Genomic DNA, 20,169 nt, shown 5'->3' on the forward strand with positions numbered 1-20,169 from the left:
AAAAAATGGGGCCTAAGTGTTTCCTCAACACCCTAAAAGTTCATTATATAAGTTGTTTTTTTCTGATGTGGACCAGTTTTAAAGTCTTTATTGAATTTGTGACAATATTGCTTCTGTTTTATATTTTCGTTTTTTGGCCATGAGGCATGTGGGATCTTAGCTCCCCCTGACCAAGGATCGAACCCGCACCCCCTGCACTGGAAGGTGAAGTCTTAACCACTGGACCACCAGGGAAGTCCCATTATATAGTTTTTATTTTTTTAACAGACCTTTATCGGGGTATAATTGCTTCACAGTACTGTGTTAGTTTCTGTTGTACAACAAAGTGAGTCAACCATATGCATACATATATCCCCATATCCCTTCCCTCTTGAGCCTCCCTTCCACCCTCCCTATCTCATGTCTCTGGGTCATTGCGAAGCACCTACCTGATGTCCCTGTGCTATGCTGCTGCTTCCCAGTAGCTATTTACATTTGGTAGTGTATACATGTCGACGCTACTCTCACTTCGCCCCAGCTTTCCCCTCCCCTCCCCCATGTCCTCAAGTCCATTCTCTATGTCTACGTATTTATTCCTGCCTTGCCACTAGGTTCATTAGTACCATTTTTTTTTCCTTTAGATTCCACATATATGTGTTATCATACGGTATTTGTTTTTCTCTTTCTGACTTGCTTCACTCTGTATGACAGACTCTAGGTCCATCCACCTCACTACAAATAACTCAATTTTGTTTCTTTTTATGGCTGAGTAATATTCCATTGTATATATGTGCCACATCTTCTTTATCCATTCATCTGTCAATGGACAGTTAGGTTGGTTACATGTCCTGGCTATTGTAAATAGTGCCACAATGAACATTGTGGTGCATGTCTCTTTTTGCATTATGGTTTTCTCAGGGTATATGCTCAGTAGTGGGATTGCTGGGTCATATGGTAGTTCTATATTTAGTTTTTTAAGAAACTTCCATACTGTTCTCCATAGTGGCTGTATCAGTTTACATTCCCACCAACAGTGGAGGAGGCTTCACTTTTCACCACACCCTTTCCACCATTTATTGTTTCTAGAGTTTTTGATAATGGCCATTGTGACTGGTGTGAGGTGATACCTCATTGTAGTTTTGATTTGCATTTCTCTAATAATTAGTGATGTTGAGCATCTTTTCATGTGCCTCTTGGCCATCTGTACGTCTTCTTTGGTGAGATGTCTATTTAGGTCTTTCACCCATTTTTTAATTGAATTGTTTCTTTTTTTGATATTGAGCTCCATGAACTGTTTGTATATTTTGGAGATTAATCCTTTGTCCATTGGTTCATTTGCAAATATTTCCTCCCATTCTGAGGGTTGTCTTTTCGTCTTGTTTATGGTTACCTTTCCTGTGCAAAAGCTTTTAAGTTTCATTAGGTCCCATTTGTTTATTCTTGTTTTTATTTACATTTCTCTAGGAGGTGGGTCAAAAAAGATCTTGCTGTGATTTATGTCATAGAGTGTTCTACTTATATTTTCCTCTAAGAGTTTTATAGTGATCTGGTCTTACATTTAGGTCTTTAATCCATTTTGAGTTTATTTTTGTGTATGGTGTTGGGGAGTGTTCTAATTTCATTCTTTTACATGTAGCTGTCCAGTTTTCCTGGCACTTATTGAAGAGGCTATCTTTTCTGCACTGTATGTTCTTGCCTCCTTTATTCATGAATTAGGTGACCATATGTGCGTGGGTTTATCTCTGGGCTGTCTATCCTTTACCATTGATCTATATTTCTGTTTTTGTGCCAGTACCATACTGTCTTGATTACTGTGGCTTTGTAGTATAGTTTGAAATCAGGAGCTTGATTCCTCCAACTCCATTTTTCTTTGTCGGGGTCTTTTGTGTCCATATGAATTGTAAAATTTTTTGTTCTAATTCTGTGAAGAATGCCCTTGGTAGTTTGGTAGGGATTGCATTGAATCTGTAGATTGCTTTGGGTAGTATTGTCATTTTCACAATATTGATTCTTCCATTCCAAGAACATGGTGTATTTCTCCATCTGTTTATGTCATCTTTGATTTCTTTCATCATGTGTTATAGTTTTCTCAGTAAAAGTCTTTTGCCTCCTTAGGTAGGTTTATTCCTAGGTATTTTATTCTTTTTGTTGTGATGGTAAATGGGAGTGTTTCCTTAATTTATATTTTTGATTTTTTTGTTGTTAGTGTATAGGAATGCCAGAGATTTCTGTGCATTAATTTTGTATCCTGAAACCTTACCAATTTTGTTGATTAGTTCTAGTAGTTTTCTGGTTGCATCTTTAGGACTCTCTATGTATAGTATCATATCATCTCCAAACAGTGACAGTTTTGCTTCTTCTTTCCAATTTGTATTCCTTTTATTTCTTTTTCTTCTCTGATTGCCATGGCTAGGACTTCCAAAACTATGTTGAATAAGAGTGGCGAGAGTGGACATCCTTGTCTTGTTGCTGATATTAGTGGAACTGCTTTCAGTTTTTCACCATTGCTTATGCTGTTTGCTGTGGATTGGTCATATATGGCCTTTATTATGTTGAGGTAGTTTCCCTCTATGCCCATTTTCTGGAGAGTTTTTATCATAAATGGGTGTTGAATTTTGTCAAAAGCTTTTCTGCATCTATTGAGATGATCATACGGTTTTTATTCCTTAATTTGTTAATATGGTGTATCACATTGCTTGATTTGTATATATTGAAGAATCCTTGCATCCATGGGATAAATCCTGCTTGATCATGGTGTATGATCCTTTTATTATGTTGTTGGATTCTGTTTGCTAGTATTTTGTTCAAGATTTCTGCATCTATGTTCATCAGTGATATTGATCTTTAATTTTCTTTTTTTGTGATATCTTTTTCTGGTTTTGGTATCAGGGTGATGGTGGCTTCATATAATGAATTTCGGAGTGTTCCTCTCTCTGCAATTTTTTGGAAGAGTTTGAGAAGGATGGGTGTTAGCTCTTATCTAAATGTTTGATGGAATTCGCCTTTGAAGCCATCTGGTCTTGGACTTTTGTTTGTTGGAAAATTTTTAATTATGGTTTCAATATCATTACTTGTGATAAGTCTGTTTATATTTTCTAATTCTTCCTGGTTCAGTCTTGGAAAATTGTACCTTTCCAAGAATTTGTCCATTTCTTCGTGGTTGTCCATTTTATTGGCGTATAGTTGTTTGTAGTAGTCTCTTATAATCCTTTGTATTTCTATGGTGTCAAATGTGATTTCTCCTTTTTCATTTCTAATTTTATTGATTTGTGTCCTCTCCCTTTTTTTCTTGATGAGTCTGGCTTTATCAATGTTGTTTATCTTCTCAAAGAACCAGCTTTTAGTGTTATTGATCTTTGCTATTGTTTTCTTCATTTCTATTTCGTTTATTTCTGCTCTGATCTTTATGATTTCTTTCCTTCTACTGCCTTTGGGTTTTCTTTGTTCTTCTTTCTCTAGTTGCTTTAGGTGTAGAGTGAGAGTGTTTATTTGAGATTTTTCTTGTTTCTTGAGGTGAGATTGAATTGCTATAAACTTCCCTCTTAGAACTGATTTTGCTGTGTCCCAAAGGTTTGGGTTGTTGTGTTTTTGTTGTCATTTGTTTCTATGTATTTTTTAATTTCTTCTTTGATTTCTTCAGTGATCTCTTGGTTATTTAGTAGTGCACTGTTTAACCTCCATGTATTTATGTTTTTTACAGTTTTTTTCCTGTAATCGATTTCCAATCTTATAACGTTGTGGTCAGAAAAGATGCTGCATACGATTTCAATTTTCTTAAATTTTCAGAGGCTTGATTTGTGTCCCAAGATGGGATCTATCCTGGAGAATGTTCCATGTGCACTTGAGAAGCAAGTGTATTCTGCCACTTTTGGGTGGAATGTTCTATAAATATCAATTAAATCTATCTGGTATATTGTGTCATTTAAAGCTTGTGTTTCCTTATTTATTTTATGTTTGGATGATCTGTCCATTGGTGTAAGTGGGGTGTTAAAGTCCCCCACTATTATTGTGTTACTGTCTATTTCCCCTTTCATGGTTGTTAGCATTTGCTTTATGTATTGAGGTGCTCCTATGTTGGGTGCATAAAGAGTTACAATTGTTACATCTTCTTTTTTAGATTAATCTCTTGATCATTATGTAGTGTCCTTCCTTATCTCTTGTAACAGTCTTTATTTTATAGTCTATTTTATCTGATACGAGTATTGCTACTCCAGCTTTCTTTTGATTGCCATTTGCATGGAATATCTTTTTCCATCCCTTCACTTTCAGTCTTTATGTGTCCCTAGGTCTGAAGTGGGTCTCTTGTAGACAGCGTATATGGGTCTTGTTTTTGTATCCATTCAGCCAGTCTGTGTCTTTTTTGGGGGGCCTTTAATCTATTTACATTCAAGGTTATTGATATGGAAGTTCCTATTACCATTTTCTTAATTGTTTTGGGCTTGTTTTTGTGGGTCCTTTTCTTCTCTTGTGTTTCCCGCCTAGAGAAGTTTCTATAGCATTTGTTGTAAAGCTGGTTTGGTGGTGCTGAATTCTCTTAGCTTTTGCTTTTCTGAAAAGCTTTTGACTTCTCCATCGAATCTGAATGAGATCCTTGCTGGGTAGAGTAGTCTTGGTTGTAGGTTTTTCTCTTTCATCACTTTAAGTATATCCTGCCACTCCTTTCTGGCCTGCAGAGTTTATGCTGAAAAATCTGCTGATAACCTTATTGGGATTCCTTTGCATGTTATGTATTGTTTTTCCCTTGCTGCTTTTAATATTTTTTCTTTGAATTTAATTTTTCTTAGTTTGATTAATATGTGTCTTGGTGTGTTTCTCCTAGGGTTTATCCTGTATGGACTCTGTGCTTCCTGGACTTGGGTGACTATTTCCTTTCCCATGTTAAGGAAGTTTTCGACTATAATCTCTTCAAATATTTTCTCAGACCCTTTCTTTTTCTCTTCTTCTGGGAACCTGTAAGTTGAATGTTGGTGCATTTAGTGTTGTCCCAGAGGTCTCTGAGATTGTCTTCAATTCTTTTCATTCTTTTTTCTTTATTCTGCTCCTTGGCAGTTATTTCCACCATTTTGTCTTCCAGCTCACTTATTCGTTCTTCTACCTCAGTTATTCTGTTATTGATTCCGTGTAGTGTATTTTTCATTTCAGTTATTATGTTGTTCATCTCTGTTTTATTGTCCTTTAATTCTTCTAGATCTTTGTTAAACATTCTTGTATTTTCTCAATCCGTGTCTCCATTCTATTTCAGAGATCCTAGATCATGTTTACTATCATTACTCTGAATTCCTTTTCAGGTAGATTGCCTATTTCCTCTTCATTTATTTGGTCTTGTAGGTTTTTACCTTGCCCCTTCATCTGTGACATATTGTTTTGCTCTCTCATTTTTTTTTCCTTTTTTTAATGAGTGTGATTGTGTTCCTGTCTTCCTAGTTGTTTGGCCTGTGGCTTCTAACACTGCAGTTTGTAGGCTGTTGGGTAGAGCTGGGTCTTGGTGCTAAGGTGAGGACCTCCGGGAGACCTCACTCTGATGAATATTCCCTGGGGTCTGAGGTTCTCTGTTAGTCCAGTGGTTTGGACTCAGAGCTCCCACTGCAGGAGCTTTGGCCCGACCCCTGGCTCATGAACCAAGATCCTGCAAGTTCTGCGGGATGGTAAAAAAAAGGAAGAGAAAAGGTGGGAAAGGCCTTGGCTGTGGAGGGTGGGGCCGAAGCAGGGGTGATGTTTGGGCAGTGGGTGGGCCTATGTTTAGGACCAACAGGGCTGGGAAAGGCTGTGGTGGGGTGGGGGGTGGGGCTTAAGCTCAACAGAACAGAAGGGACTCAGGGGTGCCTCCTGCCCCTGGTCTCAGAGGGTGGGGGACCCTGCCCTGGGAGCCCAGCAGGCTTCCTGGGCTTGAGTGGGCGGGGCAAACGCCCTCCACTCCTCTCCTGCTCCTCCGGTCCTGGAGGTCCCTTTCCACCTGCCTCTGCTGATCTCCCTGGCCTCCCTCATATGCCCCCAGGGCCCATGAAGCCTGGAGGGGGCTTTGGAGGGTGGGGGACTGGCCTGGGAGGTCAGCAGGCTCCCCGTGCCCAAGTGGGAGGGGCAAATGCCCTCTGCTCCTTTCCTGCTCCTCTGGTCCTGAGGGCTCCTTCTGCCTGCCTATCCTTCTCTCCCGGCTTCCCTCCTACTCCCCCAGGACCAACCCAGCCTGGAGGGGACCTCTGAGGGCGTAGGACCCAGCCTGAGAACCGGGCAGACTTCCCCAGCCAATGTGGTAGGGGAAATGCTGGGCCCACTCCCCCCGATCCGAGCCCCTGAGGGTCCCTCCAGGCGTGGGAACCCCTCTCCCCTCTCAGCCACCCCTCAGCGGTGCCGGTCCTGTCCAAACTCCACTTCTCCCCGCCTCAGTTCCCCCACATCCTACCATCCTCCTTGGGTGTTAGGCTCCCCGAGCAGAGTCCGGCAGGCGCCCCAGTTATGGGGAGACGTGAACTCTGCATCTTCCCACACCGCCATCTTGACTCTGCCCCCCTCTATAGTTTTTAATTAAAACTGGTAAAGAGGGGAAAACTTACCTCGAGTTGCACTGAAAATCTGCTGTAATTGTTTTCTCCATTTGGTGTCTCTGGAAGCATATACTTTTTTTTTCCAGTTTTTTTAAAAAAATTGAAGTATAATTGACTTACAGTATTATATTAGTTTCAGGTGTACAGGATAGAAATTTGATATTTTTATACGTTGTAAGAGGATTACCACGATAAGCCTAGTTGCCATATGTTGCGATACAGAATATAGTCAATAATATTGTAATGCTGTACATTATATCCCCGTGACCAATTTATTTTGTAAGTTTGGGAGTTTGTACCTCCTAATCTCCCTAACCTATTTCACTCATCCTTCCATCGTCCTCCCCATTGGAACCACCAGTTCTCTGTATCTGAGTCTGCTTCTGTTTTGTTATGTTTTTTTTAGATTCCACATGTAAGAGATCATAACATCTTACAGAAAAAACCGGAACGAACTTTTTTGGGCAACCCAATGTTTGTCTTTCTTGTCTGACTTATTTCACTTAGCATAATACACTCTAGGTTCATCCCTGTTGTCGCAAATGGCAAAATTTCCTCCTTTTTTATGGCTGAATAATGTGTGTGTGTGTGTGTGTGTGTGTGTGTGTGTGTGTATCTCACATTTTCTTCATCCATTAATGGACATTTAGGTTGCTTCCATGTCTTGGCTGTTGTAAATAATGCACATGAGGGAGCACATATCTTTTCAAGTTAGTGTTTATTCCTTTGAATAAATACCCGGAAGTGGAATTGTTGGATCATATAGTAGTTCTATTTTTAATTTTTTGAGGAACTTTCATACTGTTTTCCTTAGTGGCTGAACCAATTTACATTCCTACCAACAGCATGCAAGGTTGCATTTTTCCCATATCCATGCCAACACTTGTTATTTCTTTTTGATAATCGCCATTCTGACAGGTGTGAGGTGATACCTCATTGTGTAGCAATCACCTATTCTATGCTAGGCCTGAGGTAGGTACTATAGTACGTTTTTCCTCATGAGGAATAGCCAGGTCCTCAGGAATAGATATACATACAACTACTATTGTTCTTGTTGTGCTAGCTGTCTTATTTGGGTTATCTGTGTATATGAATCTGGTGATTTATTTTGCTTAAGGAGGAAAGCCCAGGACATAAATAAATGGAATTTAGGAAGCCTTCTCTCCAAAAATGTACGATACACCACCTATATTTTCAAATAAATTATTTATGATGAACTTATTCATTCATTTATTCACCCCAAAATATTTGTGGAATATAATCTACTAGACAGAATCTAACAAGTAAATGAGGATAAAATCCAAAAAATTTTTATTTAAGCTAAAATGTTTCATTACCTATGTAGCCTTATCATGTACAAAGGAAAACTTAATTTTACTGAGGTGGTTTGTGACTGATCTTGCTTTGAGAGTCCTTATTTGGATGGTGGTGGATTTCACTTCACAGTACCTGCAAACAAATGAAGCCACAGTGTGATAAATGAGAGCTGATAGCAAGTGGTCTCAGTGCAAACACATAAGCATGATCATATTATCTCATAGGTGTTTAAGCTATTGAATATTCAGTGATGGCTAAAGTGCCTCTAATTGGGCATCTGTTCATTTTCAAGCTTATTTTTCTGTTATGCAATGTATATTTTGCTCTCTTTTATGGCATTTGGCAATGTGCTTAGACCATTAAACTAAAAGATGCCTTTTCTTTTAATTTTACATTCCTCTTGAGCTCAGCCATATAAAACCATTGAAAAATCATCTGTATTTGGGGCTGAAGAGGAAGAGAGGGCAGAATCTATTATTCAGCTGTTGAGACCTAGTTTTGTAAGGTAGAGTTGTGTTTGAAAGGTGGAATTTGCTGACGTTGTGCTCTAGAGTAGATTTGTTTGTGGTGTTTTCTTTTAAACTTTTAATCGGATCTAATTTTGCTTGTTTCACATAGGCAATACTGTAGACAAGTTCCCAGGTATGTCCCCTAAATGTATTCATGGTATCTGATCAACTAGGAAAGTTTTCACGCTAGAAACATGAAATGATGCTCAGCTTCTTACACGCTCTCTCAGAAGCAGTGAGAAATAAGTTCCTTGGGCCCCAATGGTATTTAGCTGCTGCATCTACTACTTGCAGATCACTGTTATATGCCGTAAGGTACCATCTCAACTTCATGTATGAGATCTTTTTCCCCCTCTTGATAAGACTATTAAGGCCTGTACTTTAGAAAATTGCTTCTGACTGTAGGACAAGGGAGCAGAGCTCGTTTTCTTTCTTTAGTCATTTTTACATGGGAGGTCCTATGTGCTGTGTGTTGATTCCAGAGTGTGTTGTTACTGCCATTGTCTCCTTCCTTTGAGTTTCACAAGACTTGGTAATCTTGAGATTCCAGTTTTCAAAGAATTTAGCAAATGAATTCATGGCTCCTAGTGTTGGGAAACTGGTTTGTTGTGGTCCTTGATTTTAACTTTTCTTAAAGGATGGAAACTAAGCAGACTTATGTAGTATAGGTAGGAGATTTAAAGGTCACTGACAGCAGCTGTTGGTCTCCAACATATCCTAGGCAAAATTCCTATTAATTCCTCTGCTTTGGAAAAATATGGTATACCACAAGCTTCTCTTTCAGCTACTTTTCAGCTTAGGAAAGTATACTTCTGGGAGTGTCATCTTTTGTAGAAGGACAAAAAGTTATATTTGTTTTACTAAAAATGTTCAGGGTTGCTCTTCTCCCTCACAATGGACTAATTATCTCATGATATGGTGGGATTCTATATTTATGAATCCAGGGAACGTATGTTAACAGACATTTTTGATATTGTTGTATTTCTTCCTTTGTAAGTAGTTTGTAGCTTCAGTCTTGTATCCTTGCAGTTGTGTCTGTCTCCCTTTTTCCTCTTCTCCTTTCTCACGTGTCCAAACATGGCAGACATGGCCATGATGAGGTATGTGGAATCACTTGTTTGCTGTTTAAAATAAAAAGCAAACTTACTTCATTTTGTTACTGAACCAAACTTGGGTCTGCTTGCCCGCATGGAGTAAAGCCAATCTACTGACACTGGATTGTGGTGAGGGAAAGGGCAGCATTTATTGTAAAGGTGCCAATACAAGGAGGATGGGTGGCTCATGCTCTAAAACCCTAAAGTCTCCGAAGGGTTTCAGAAAAGTTTTTTTAAAGGCAAGGTGAGGGAGGGGTGTCCCAGGATATGTGATCAGCTTCTGCACAGTTCTCTGACTGATTGATGGTGATCAATCCTTAGGTGCCAGATGGTTTGGAGGCTACGTGCTCATAATCATTAAGTAATTTCTTCCTTTGGTGGTGGTTTTAGCATGTAAAAAACTCAGGAAATATGCGTCAGATACTATTATCTTGGTACTTCAGAGAGGAGCTAAGACAGACGATATGGGGGAGGGGTCTGTCCCAGGAAGACCCCATAGGGTCCTGCTCAGTTACAGGTGGGTCCAGTTAGGGCAACTTAGATTTGGCAGGCTATGGGAAACAGGTGGACTTCTTTCTAGTCTGCTAAATTCTCAGGTATGAAATATTTTCTCCAGCTAAATATAGTCACTTCTGTCCTCTCAGCTTTCATCATTCTGTATAAATCACACATCATTCTTTACCTCTTATTGTCTCTTATTGATATACCCTCAAGGGTTTCAAAAGATTAAAGGTCTCAGCCTATTTTTAACCAATAAGGATCAGGATTAAGTTTGTCTTCTTTCTCAGAAGTGTTCCCAGTAGCAATATGTTTTTTCATTTTCCTGTTTAGCCAACATGGAGGAGATCTGTTTCATGTACTTTCTGTTATGCATCTTATCTTTTTTTTTGGCTGTGCCATGGGGCATGTAGGATCTTAGTTCCCCGACCAGAGATTGAACCTGTGCCCCCTGCCTTGGGATCCCAGAGTCCTAACCACTGTACCGCCAGGGAAGTCCCTGCATCTTATCTTTATTTGAGTAAATACTTGAGTGATAGCTGTGTCTGGGTTTTTTTTTCTGTTGTATTTTGGTTGTGTTAAAGGTTTTATAAGATCAGAATGTCTAGGATTTTTTGTTTGTTTGCTTTGAACTGAACATTACCCTCAGTCATGCCCCATTGTTGGAGGAGAAGGGAGTGTGAGAGAATGGTCATGTCCCAGGTCTTGGGTGAATTCCTGGGATGAGCTACCAAGTGAGGATTCTTGGCTTCACGTAGGAAAGAATTCTAGGGCGATCCATAGTAAATGAAAGTTTGTTTAGAGAGAGACACATTCCATAGACAGAATGTAGTCAGTCTCAGAAGGTGAGACCGGGGTCCCAGGCTGTGGGGGTGGTTAGTTTTTATGGGCTGGGTAATTACATATGCTAACGAGTGGGAGGAATATTCTAACTGTTTTGGAGAAGGGATGGAGATTTCCAGGAACTGGGCCACAGCCCACTTTTTGGCCGTTTGTGGTCAGCCTGGGAACCATCATTGTGCCTATGGGTGTGTCATTTAGCATGCTAATGTGTTACAATAAGCTAATGCATTATAATAAGGCTCAAGGTCTACTGGAAGTCAAATCTTCTGCCATCTTGGGCGTAATTAGGCGGATTAGTTTTTATTGTATCCTCAATGGCTGTGTCATTCTTTTAATGATTGTGCCCTGCCCCCTTCCCTCCTGTCTTACCATGAGCTTGCTGGGAACTTGATCTTTATTGACTCTGCCATCTCAGAAAATAAAGAATATAGGTAAAGCCAAAAAGAATAATTGGAAAAATCTCCTGTGGAACAAAGCTGTCACAGGGCAGAATGATTCAGCAGTTGCTGGCAAGCACTATTTATTGTGAGTCCTTAGTGAATTTTTGAAAAAAATCTTTTTTTTTTTTTGGCCTTTAACAAGCATTATATATTTTTAAAATTTATTTATTTATTTATTTTTGGCTGTGTTGCGCATAGGCTTTCTCAAGTTGCAGTGAGTGAGGACTACTCTTCATTGCGGTGCATGGGCTTCTCATTTTGGTGGCTTCTCTTGTTGCAGAGCGTGGGCTCTAGGCATGTGGGCTTCAGTAGTTGTGGCACGTGGGCTCAGTAGTTGTGGCTCACGGGCTCTAGAGCACAGGCTCAGTAGTTGTGGTGCACAGGCTTAGCTGCTCCACGGCATGTGGGATCTTCCCGGACTGGGGATCGAACCCATGGCCCCTGCATTGGCAGGCAGATTCTTAACCATTGCGCCACCAGGGAAGTCCCACAAGCATTATATTTCAGATACAGATACTGTGATGATATTGATAATACTTTATTTTTATGATGGAATATTTTAAGGAAAATTTGATTTTCATAGAAAATGTACATTTAATTTTATAAATAAGAGTCATTTCCTTAAATTCACAAAAACTTCCCAGAGAGGGGAGAGGGTCTGGAAATGGAGTTAATAATTAATCATGCCTACATGAGGAAGCCTCCATAAAAATCCCAGTAGTATAGAGAGATTCCAGGTTGATGAACACGTGGAGGTGCTGGGAGAGTGGTGTGCCCAGAGAGGGCATGGATGTTCTGTACTCCTTACCTTGTCCTATACATCTCTTGCATCTGATGTTCATCTGTATGCTTTATCATATCCTTTTATAATAAACTGATAAACAGTAAGTACACTGTCTTCCTGAGTTCTGTGAGCTTCTCTAGTAAATCAATAATCATCAATTATAATCATTAATAAGTATTCTGTACATTTTCTAACATAATTCCCATAACATTTGGATTATTTGGTAGTGTATTTTTCTTCCTTGAAACTTGGCTTTTATATTTCAGCACAAATGTTTCCACATTAATTAGTGTCATGTTTGTATTTGTCTTGTCAGTTCTAATCATTTGTTTAAACTGAGATTTCCCTATTTTAAAATCATTACTCTGTTGATAGGAGGGGATGTGTTTGAATTTCACAAATATATATGTATTTTGTATTTTTAAAACATGTGGAATATTAATTAGCCAGAAACTGTAATCTCTAGGTGGGCAGAGAATATGTCTCTTATTCACCATTGGAGTCTTTGATGCCTCACACAGTGATTAATAAATATTTGTCTAATGAATGAGTTATAGTCTAGTCTCTCAGAATATTTTCCCATCAAGAGTTTTCACCCAGACAGTTTTCATTCCTTTAAGCCACAACTGATCATCTCTAATAATGTAATTAATAAATACGCTATTATTTTTTCTTATGTGTGGACCTTAGTGTCTATTCAGAAAATTGAAGCCTATATATAATGGCTTAAAAATGGGCCACAGTGGGGTTTTCTCCCCTTTTCCTAACATTTTATTATGAAAATTTTCACACCGAAAAGTTAGTATTATACAGTAAATCCCTATATACTCACCACCTGATGCTACAGTTAACATTTTAATATGCTTGCTTTATTAAATATCTGTTCATCTAACCACCCTCTGTCTGTCAGTCCATCTTTTATTTATACGTTTCAGGGAAGTTTCATTTCACACCTAAAACTTCAGAATTTATCTACAGTGTTTATAAAATAGAATGCTTTTGGAGTATGACTATTTGAAATTATATGTCATCATTTGGAACAGATAATTGTTTGGAAAATTAAATTCTATCATCTTACTTTATTTTCCATACTTAGATTGGAATGGCAGATGAGAAGGGGAAAAAACCAGCTTAGATCTGTATAATTTTGTATAGTTTACAAAGAATTTTCATGTGTATTATCTAATTTGATCCAATATTATTATTAATAATAGTAGGTAACAGTTACTGAATGCTTTCTTTGATGCCAGGTACTGTGCCAAGTTTACCTTTAATGAAGGTACTATGCTAAATTATATTATCCCACTGATATTTGGTTGTCATATTTATTTTTCAGATGGATTGATTTGTTCATTTAAATATTTTTTAGCCCTGTCACACGCCTTTTTAAAATTCACATTTGTTAGCTGCTGCTACGTTTAGACTGAAGTCATCAGTGTTTGGGTTCCTGAGCACAAAAACATTTTCTCGGCTGTTGTACCTTTATATGTTGCTATTTATAATATTTGATCATAATTTAGGAAGAATTGCTGAAAATCCTCCTGTGTTCTTTGTTTATCTCTTGTAAATCAGTCTCTAAAATCCAAAATGTTGCATGACTTTAAAGACAAATGGATTATATGAGAATCTGCATCTAATAGTTACTTCCCCTTATATTATGAATTATTAATATTTCTATGAATAATAATAGTGTTTTTTGTATTTATGTTGTACCAGATACTGTAATTTATATCCACTTAACAATCCTGTAAGAGTTGAGGAAACTGGACACAGAAGGGTTAAATGACTTTTCCTAAATCATATGGCCAGTAAATGAAAAATCCAGGATATGAATGTTTCAGCTCCTAAGTCCTTGTGTTTGACCACTACCCTAGTGTTTTGCATAGTATATGTGTGTTCCTCAGACCATCCGCATCATAATTTCCTTAGAAATTATGTTAGAATTATGTTAGAAGTGCAGATTCCTGAGCCTCATGATACATCTACTGAGTCTCTCTGTGGATTAAATATGTTTTTTAGTCATTCAGTTGATTCTTATGTACACTAAAGTTTGAGAACCTCTGTGCTATGCCATCCTATAAGCATTACCATGTTTTAATCTCTATTAGCCTAGAAGGATAGCCAGAATCATTCTTATTCTTGGAGTACATGACATTTTGGATTGATCTTTATGCTTTTGTCTTTACTTCAAGATTGTCATGGATTTTAAGCACCCAGGTGGTGTCACAGTGCCTGTTATGCTGCCTTGTAGGAGTTTGCTGGTGATGACAGGAGAATCTAGATACCTTTGGACCCATGGGTATGTACTGAAATGACCTTGATGACAGGATACCTTTTGCTTTGTGGGAGTTCTCATTCTTTTCTTCCTGAGCCACCAGAACCATGCTCCAGGCTTGCACATTGAGGCTTCTGGGTTTAAAACCCCAGGGACATCTATGGCTTTTTTAAAACTTTTTATTTAAAAAATTCAAATTTAAAGAAAAGTTGTAAGCGTAGTATGGTTAATTCCCTTCACCTTTCACATAGATTTACAAATTGTGAATATTTTGCTATGCGTTTTCTCTCTCACATGTTATCATTATTATTATTTTTGCTGAATCATTTGAGAGTAAGTTGCAGCCATCATGACTCTTTACCCTTACATGCTTCATTGCATATTTTTATTTTTTAATTTTTTTAATTTATAAAATTTTTTTTAATTTATTTTTTTTTAGAAGGTGTTGGGGGTAGGAGTTTATTAATTTTATTTATTTATTTTTGCTGTGTTGGGTCTTCATTTCTGTGCGAGGGCTTTCTCTAGTTGTGGCAAGCAGGGGCCACTCTTCATCGTGGTGCACGGGCCTCTCATTATCGCGGCCTCTCTTGTTGCAGAGCGCAGGCTCAGTAGTTGTGGCTCACAGGCCTAGTTGCTCCGCAGCATGTGGGATCTTCCCAGACCAGGGCTCGAACCCGTGTCCCCTGCATTAGCAGGCAGATTCTCAACCACTGCGCCACCAGGGAAGCCCATTCATTGCATATTTTTAAAGAGCAAGGACATTGTCTGTATCAGGGGTTGGCAAACAATGGCTCGTGAGTCAAATTCAGCCCTTATTTTTACAAAGCTCTTGAGCTAAAACTGGTTTTACATTTTTAAGGGGTTGTAAAGAACAAAACCAAAAAAGAATATGTGGTAGAGACTATATGTGGCTCTCTGTGCCTGTAATATTTACTATCTGGCCCTGTTATAGAAAAAGTTTGCCAGCCCCTGTTTTATGAAACTGCAGTGTAAGCCTCAAATTCAGGAAATTCAACATTGTAAAATACTCTTATCATACTCTTATACAATCCATCATGAAATTGTGCTAGTTGTACTTTATAGTATTGTCAAAGAAAAACCAGACCCTGACAGTAGTTAAAGCAGCAAAACCAGATTTTACTCAGGAACTATTGCAACAGGGGAAAAGAGACCTCAGTATAGGAGTGGGCTCAATTTCAATACAAAAAGGAGAAATGGAGTTTTATAGGCAAGGAGCCTGGGATTGGGAATGGGGCAGTGTGGGTGGATAGAAAACTAAGAGGAAACATCAGTGGTAAGGGGGAATTCTGGCTAAACCAACCATAGGATTCTTGCTGAAGGCAGGCCAGGACGATCAGACATCACCTGGGGGAAAGATGCAGGAAGGAATTTGGTCAGATACCAAGGATGATCAGATATCGAGGGTGGGGGATTCGGGCTAAACTGACTTAGCAGAATTCTTGCTAAAATGGGGCTAGATCTAGAACATACCCAAGGATAGGGCCTATTTGGGCTCAGAGGAACCTGAGTGAAGTTTGGTCACGGAGAGAATCTGTCAGTACCTCTTGGTAAGTTTTCCCTCTGATCTAGGATTTGGCCCCTTAACCTGCATTACACTTAGTTGTCAATTCTCTTTAGTCTTCTTTAATTTGAAACAATTCCTCAACTTTTCTTTGTCTTTCATGACATTTATGCTTTTAAGAAGGCCAGTTGTTTTACAGAATGACCTTAAATTTGAGTTTGTTCGATTGAATCTAATCTGAAAGAAATGGGTTATTCACTTTTGGCAGGAATGAATCCTTAGCCTTTTGAGGTGGAAGCATCACACTGCTAAAATTTACATATATTGTCATGTCACTTAAAATACTTCTGAGCTCTGTACTTATTAATACTGCCCTGGTTGGAGATTTTAGCTGATGCATTTTTATAAAAATTCAAGGAAGGGGCTTCCCTGGTGGCGCAGTGGTTGAGAATCCGCCTGCCGATGCAGGGGACACGGGTTCGTGCCCTGGACCAGGAAGATCCCACGTGCCGCGGAGCAGCTGGGCCCGTGAGCCATGCCCGCTGGGCCTGAGCGTCCGGAGCCTGTGCTCCTTAACGGAAGAGGCCACAGCAGTGAGAGGCCCGTGTACCACAAAAAAAAAAAAAAAAAAAAAAAATTCAAGGAAGTGAACATGTAAATGAATTTGTAACCTGTCTTAAATGAGCCATAAAAACAGATGGCCTGATTTTGTGCACTAAGGATTAAATTTACCTGATTTCTTTTTCACAGCCATTTAAAATATTTTTAACTTTCAGTAATTGAAAATGGTAATGTGATCTAGTGGTGTTTAAAGTATTCCTGTAATTTTGAGAATATTCACATTTTCTTTTGTGTTAGGTTCAAGGATTTTTACTATTGGTACCATTTAAACTTAAGAGTAATAGCAGTACAACAAATACAAAATAAGAAATTACTTTCTATAGGCCTATGTTATGAAAATATTTTAATTTGTTCTGGGTAATAGTATAGATTACTTCTCCTAAACATCATCTTCATCAGATTATTTTCTTGTTAAATGTTAGGAGTAGGATCTCTGGAAGATTGACTTGCAGGTTAATATTTATTTTTAAACCTTTCTCTAGAATGAAAATTTTCTATAATAATTTCAGGGGGAAAAGAACCTTCAGTATTATTTTTAAAGGCTTCCACTGATACCCGTTATCTGTAATGTGATTTGTATGTGTGTGTGTGTGTGTGTGTGTGTGTGTGTGTGTGTCAAGAAGAGAGAGAGAAGGAGGGAGGGAAGGGAAGGGAAGACACACAGAAACAGGAACAGAGAGAGACTGACCAAACAAATGGTATATCAACTACTGACGGGTTCCTTGGAATCTGGATGGAAGGGAAGATAAATTGAAAAAGCACATTTAGTGCACTTAAAAATACATATAAACTATAGAAATAAACCTTGATTAAAAACAGTTTGATCTCTGTGCTAAAAAAGCACTAGAAAGCACTACTGAAGAAGGTTGTTGATTAACGCGGCCAATTCCAAATACTTTTAATTTGATATATAGTTTACTATTCTAGCCAGCAGGCCCTAAATCAAATATGGCAAACTGGCAACACATGGGTCAAATATAGCAGTCAGGCTGTTTGGCTGGTGTGGTAGTGCTCAATGTTGTGGCATTTTAAAAAATTGGTTACACGTGAAAATTAGGAGCTTTTACACAAGAATCTGAATTTTCAGCTTCTTTTGAAAATTGAGAAGATCTGAAACCACAGTATCTTTTGGCAGCAGTAGCTGAGACTATCAATGGCTTTCTATAGGTGAGACCTACATTTTCAGATTCTCTAGAGTTCCTACCACTTTCTATGACTCCCCGAACTACGGCTGAGTATCAGTTGTCATTTATCATTGTGCTTGTACTGTTGTTTTTATCTTAAAACAGAGTTAAGTGAAAATTAAATATTTCTTAAACTCATGTCTGTTTTAAAAGTGGGGGAAAAAGGTAGAATGAGCAGGAACATGTGTTTTAAGAAAAATGGAAGAGAACACTGTTTTTTTAAATGAAGACAATTCCTATGTTTTTAATGGCAAACAATATATTTCTAAACAAATCTACCTGCTTCACTCATTTATGTTAGTTGACTAGCCTTGGGTTGCATTAGTTCACGAGTTTGTGTGAGCTCTCCTTTTAAATTATTTTTGGAGCATTTTCTTTGTGCCAGGCATTGTCTAAAAGCTTTACATATATTAACTGATTTAACTCATATCGTCACAGTGGAAAGTTTTTTTCTTGGTTTTGTCCCCATGTTTAAAGGAAATTGGAGCATAACTTGTACAAAGTTACAAAACCATTAAAGGGCAGGCACAAGACCAGAAAGCCAGGGAGTCTGGCTTCAGGATCTGTGCTCTTAACCATACTGTTATAGCTAAACTTGTTTGCTCCCTTTCATCTGAATTTATACAGTGCCTTGTAGCCTTCAGACTTTTGTCAACTCTTAATGCAATAAATTTCCTTCTCCCTTCCATTCACTTGTTTTTAACATGTAGCTCAACTTTTATTTCCCTTATAATGTATAAAGATTTTTCTGACTGCAGTAGCCTGAAATAATTTCTCTCTTAACTCCTAAAGACTGTATTGTCTCCTACTGGCTTGTGATGTCTTTTCTATTGTATTGAACTGTTATTTAAATCTATAAAAATGTTTTTATCTTTTTTTTTTTTTTTTTTTTTTTTTTTTGCGGTACGTGGACCTCTCACTGTTGTGGCCTCTCCCGTTGTGGAGCACAGGCTCCAGACGCGCAGGCTCAGTGGCCATGGCTCACGGGCCTAGCCACTCCGCGGCATGTGGGATCTTCCCAGACCGGGGCACGAACCCACGTCCCTTGCATCTGCAGGCGGACTCTCAACCACTGCGCCACCAGGGAAGCCCTGTTTTTATCTTTTTATTTAATATTTTCCCAACTAGATTATAATTTAAGTACAGGGGGAAAAAAGATGTTCAGAGACATGTAAAGAATTAATTATTTTTAACATATGGATTACCTCTTCCTAAAAATCTGAGATTGGTACCCAAAGCAGTAAGTACTGTTTGACCTTTGCCTAAGATTTAACTCTAGGCAAGTGAAGTCATTGACTTCAGAGAGCCATTATAGAGAACTACTTAGTACCCAAGAGAGAATTGCTAATAAGAGTTTCAAGATATTCATTGTTCTAAAATATCTTGACTTTTGTTCAACACCATAGTTTTAATCATTTTCAGCTATTAGAGTAACAATCATATAATTTCAGGCATTTTTCGCTTGCTTTTACTTCTAAAAAATTGCTTTTAGCATGAGCTCTTTTAAAAGAGCCATTCTCCCAACTCGTTTTATGAGACTGGCATTACCCTGACACCAAAATTTGTTAAGGACATTACAACAAAATAAAATTACAGACCAGTATCTCTCAGAGATGGTAGAAGTCCTTGACAAAATATTAGAAAATCCAATCCTGCAATATATAAAAAAGAAAACACATCAAGACTAAGTGGAGTTTATCCCAGGATTGTAAGATAGGTTTAACATTTGGAAACCGAACATTAAAAGAACAAAAGAGAAAAAGTATATAATCATGTCATCTTGATTGATGCAGAAAATGTATTTGACAGAATTCAGCGTCCACTCATGATAAAAACTTGGCAAACCAGGATAAGAAGGAAACTTATTCAGTCTGATAAAGGGCATCAATGAAAAACCCACAGGCAACATCATATTTAGTGATAAAATATTGAATGCTTTTTCCTAAAATATTGAACATGGCAGGGATTTCTGCTCTCATCACTTCTATTTAATATTGTATTGGATGTCTTAGTATAATAATCCAAGAGAAAGAAGTGAAAATCATATGTATTTGAAAGGAAGAAGTAAAACTCTTTATGATTGTAGATGTAGAAAATCCTAGGAAATCTACAAAGTACTAGAATTAATAACTAAATATAGCATACAAGTTTGTAGCATACAGGGTCAATAATCAAAAATTAATTTTGGGCTTCCCTGGTGGCGCAGTGGTTGAGAGTCCGCCTGCCGATTCAGGGGACACGGGTTCGTGCCCCGGTCCGGGAAGATCCCACATGCCGCGGAGCGGCTAGGCCCATGAGCCATGGCCGCTGAGCCTGCACGTCCAGAGCCTGTGCTCTGCAGCGGAAGAGGCCACAACAGTGAGAGGCCTGCGTACAGCAAAAAAAAAATTAATTTTGGGGGAAAGAAATAAAATCCATTTTAAAATAGTATCAAGACCATGTTACCAAAACAAACTTGGGTTCACTTGCCCACACGCAGTAAAAGCCAGTCTACTGACATCAGGTTGTGGGTGAAGGAAAGTGGAGCATTTATTGTTGGGCACTGTACAACGAATCCGGAC

General features: G+C 38.4%; 1 protein-coding gene across 2 annotated transcripts in view; it reads left to right on the top strand.

The window, feature by feature from the left end:
* ALKBH8 (alkB homolog 8, tRNA methyltransferase) overlaps positions 1-20,169 on the top strand; it is a 70,621-nt gene that overhangs the window by 19,112 nt on the left and 31,340 nt on the right. For both annotated transcript variants that reach the window (XM_060017189.1, XM_060017190.1), the window contains one exon: positions 14,199-14,305. In XM_060017189.1, coding sequence (XP_059873172.1) covers positions 14,199-14,305 — 107 coding nt within the window. The remainder of the gene's footprint in view (positions 1-14,198; positions 14,306-20,169) is intronic.

The sequence above is a fragment of the Delphinus delphis genome, chromosome 8 (assembly GCF_949987515.2).
Source record: "Delphinus delphis chromosome 8, mDelDel1.2, whole genome shotgun sequence".
Taxonomy (NCBI): Eukaryota; Metazoa; Chordata; class Mammalia; order Artiodactyla; family Delphinidae; genus Delphinus; species Delphinus delphis.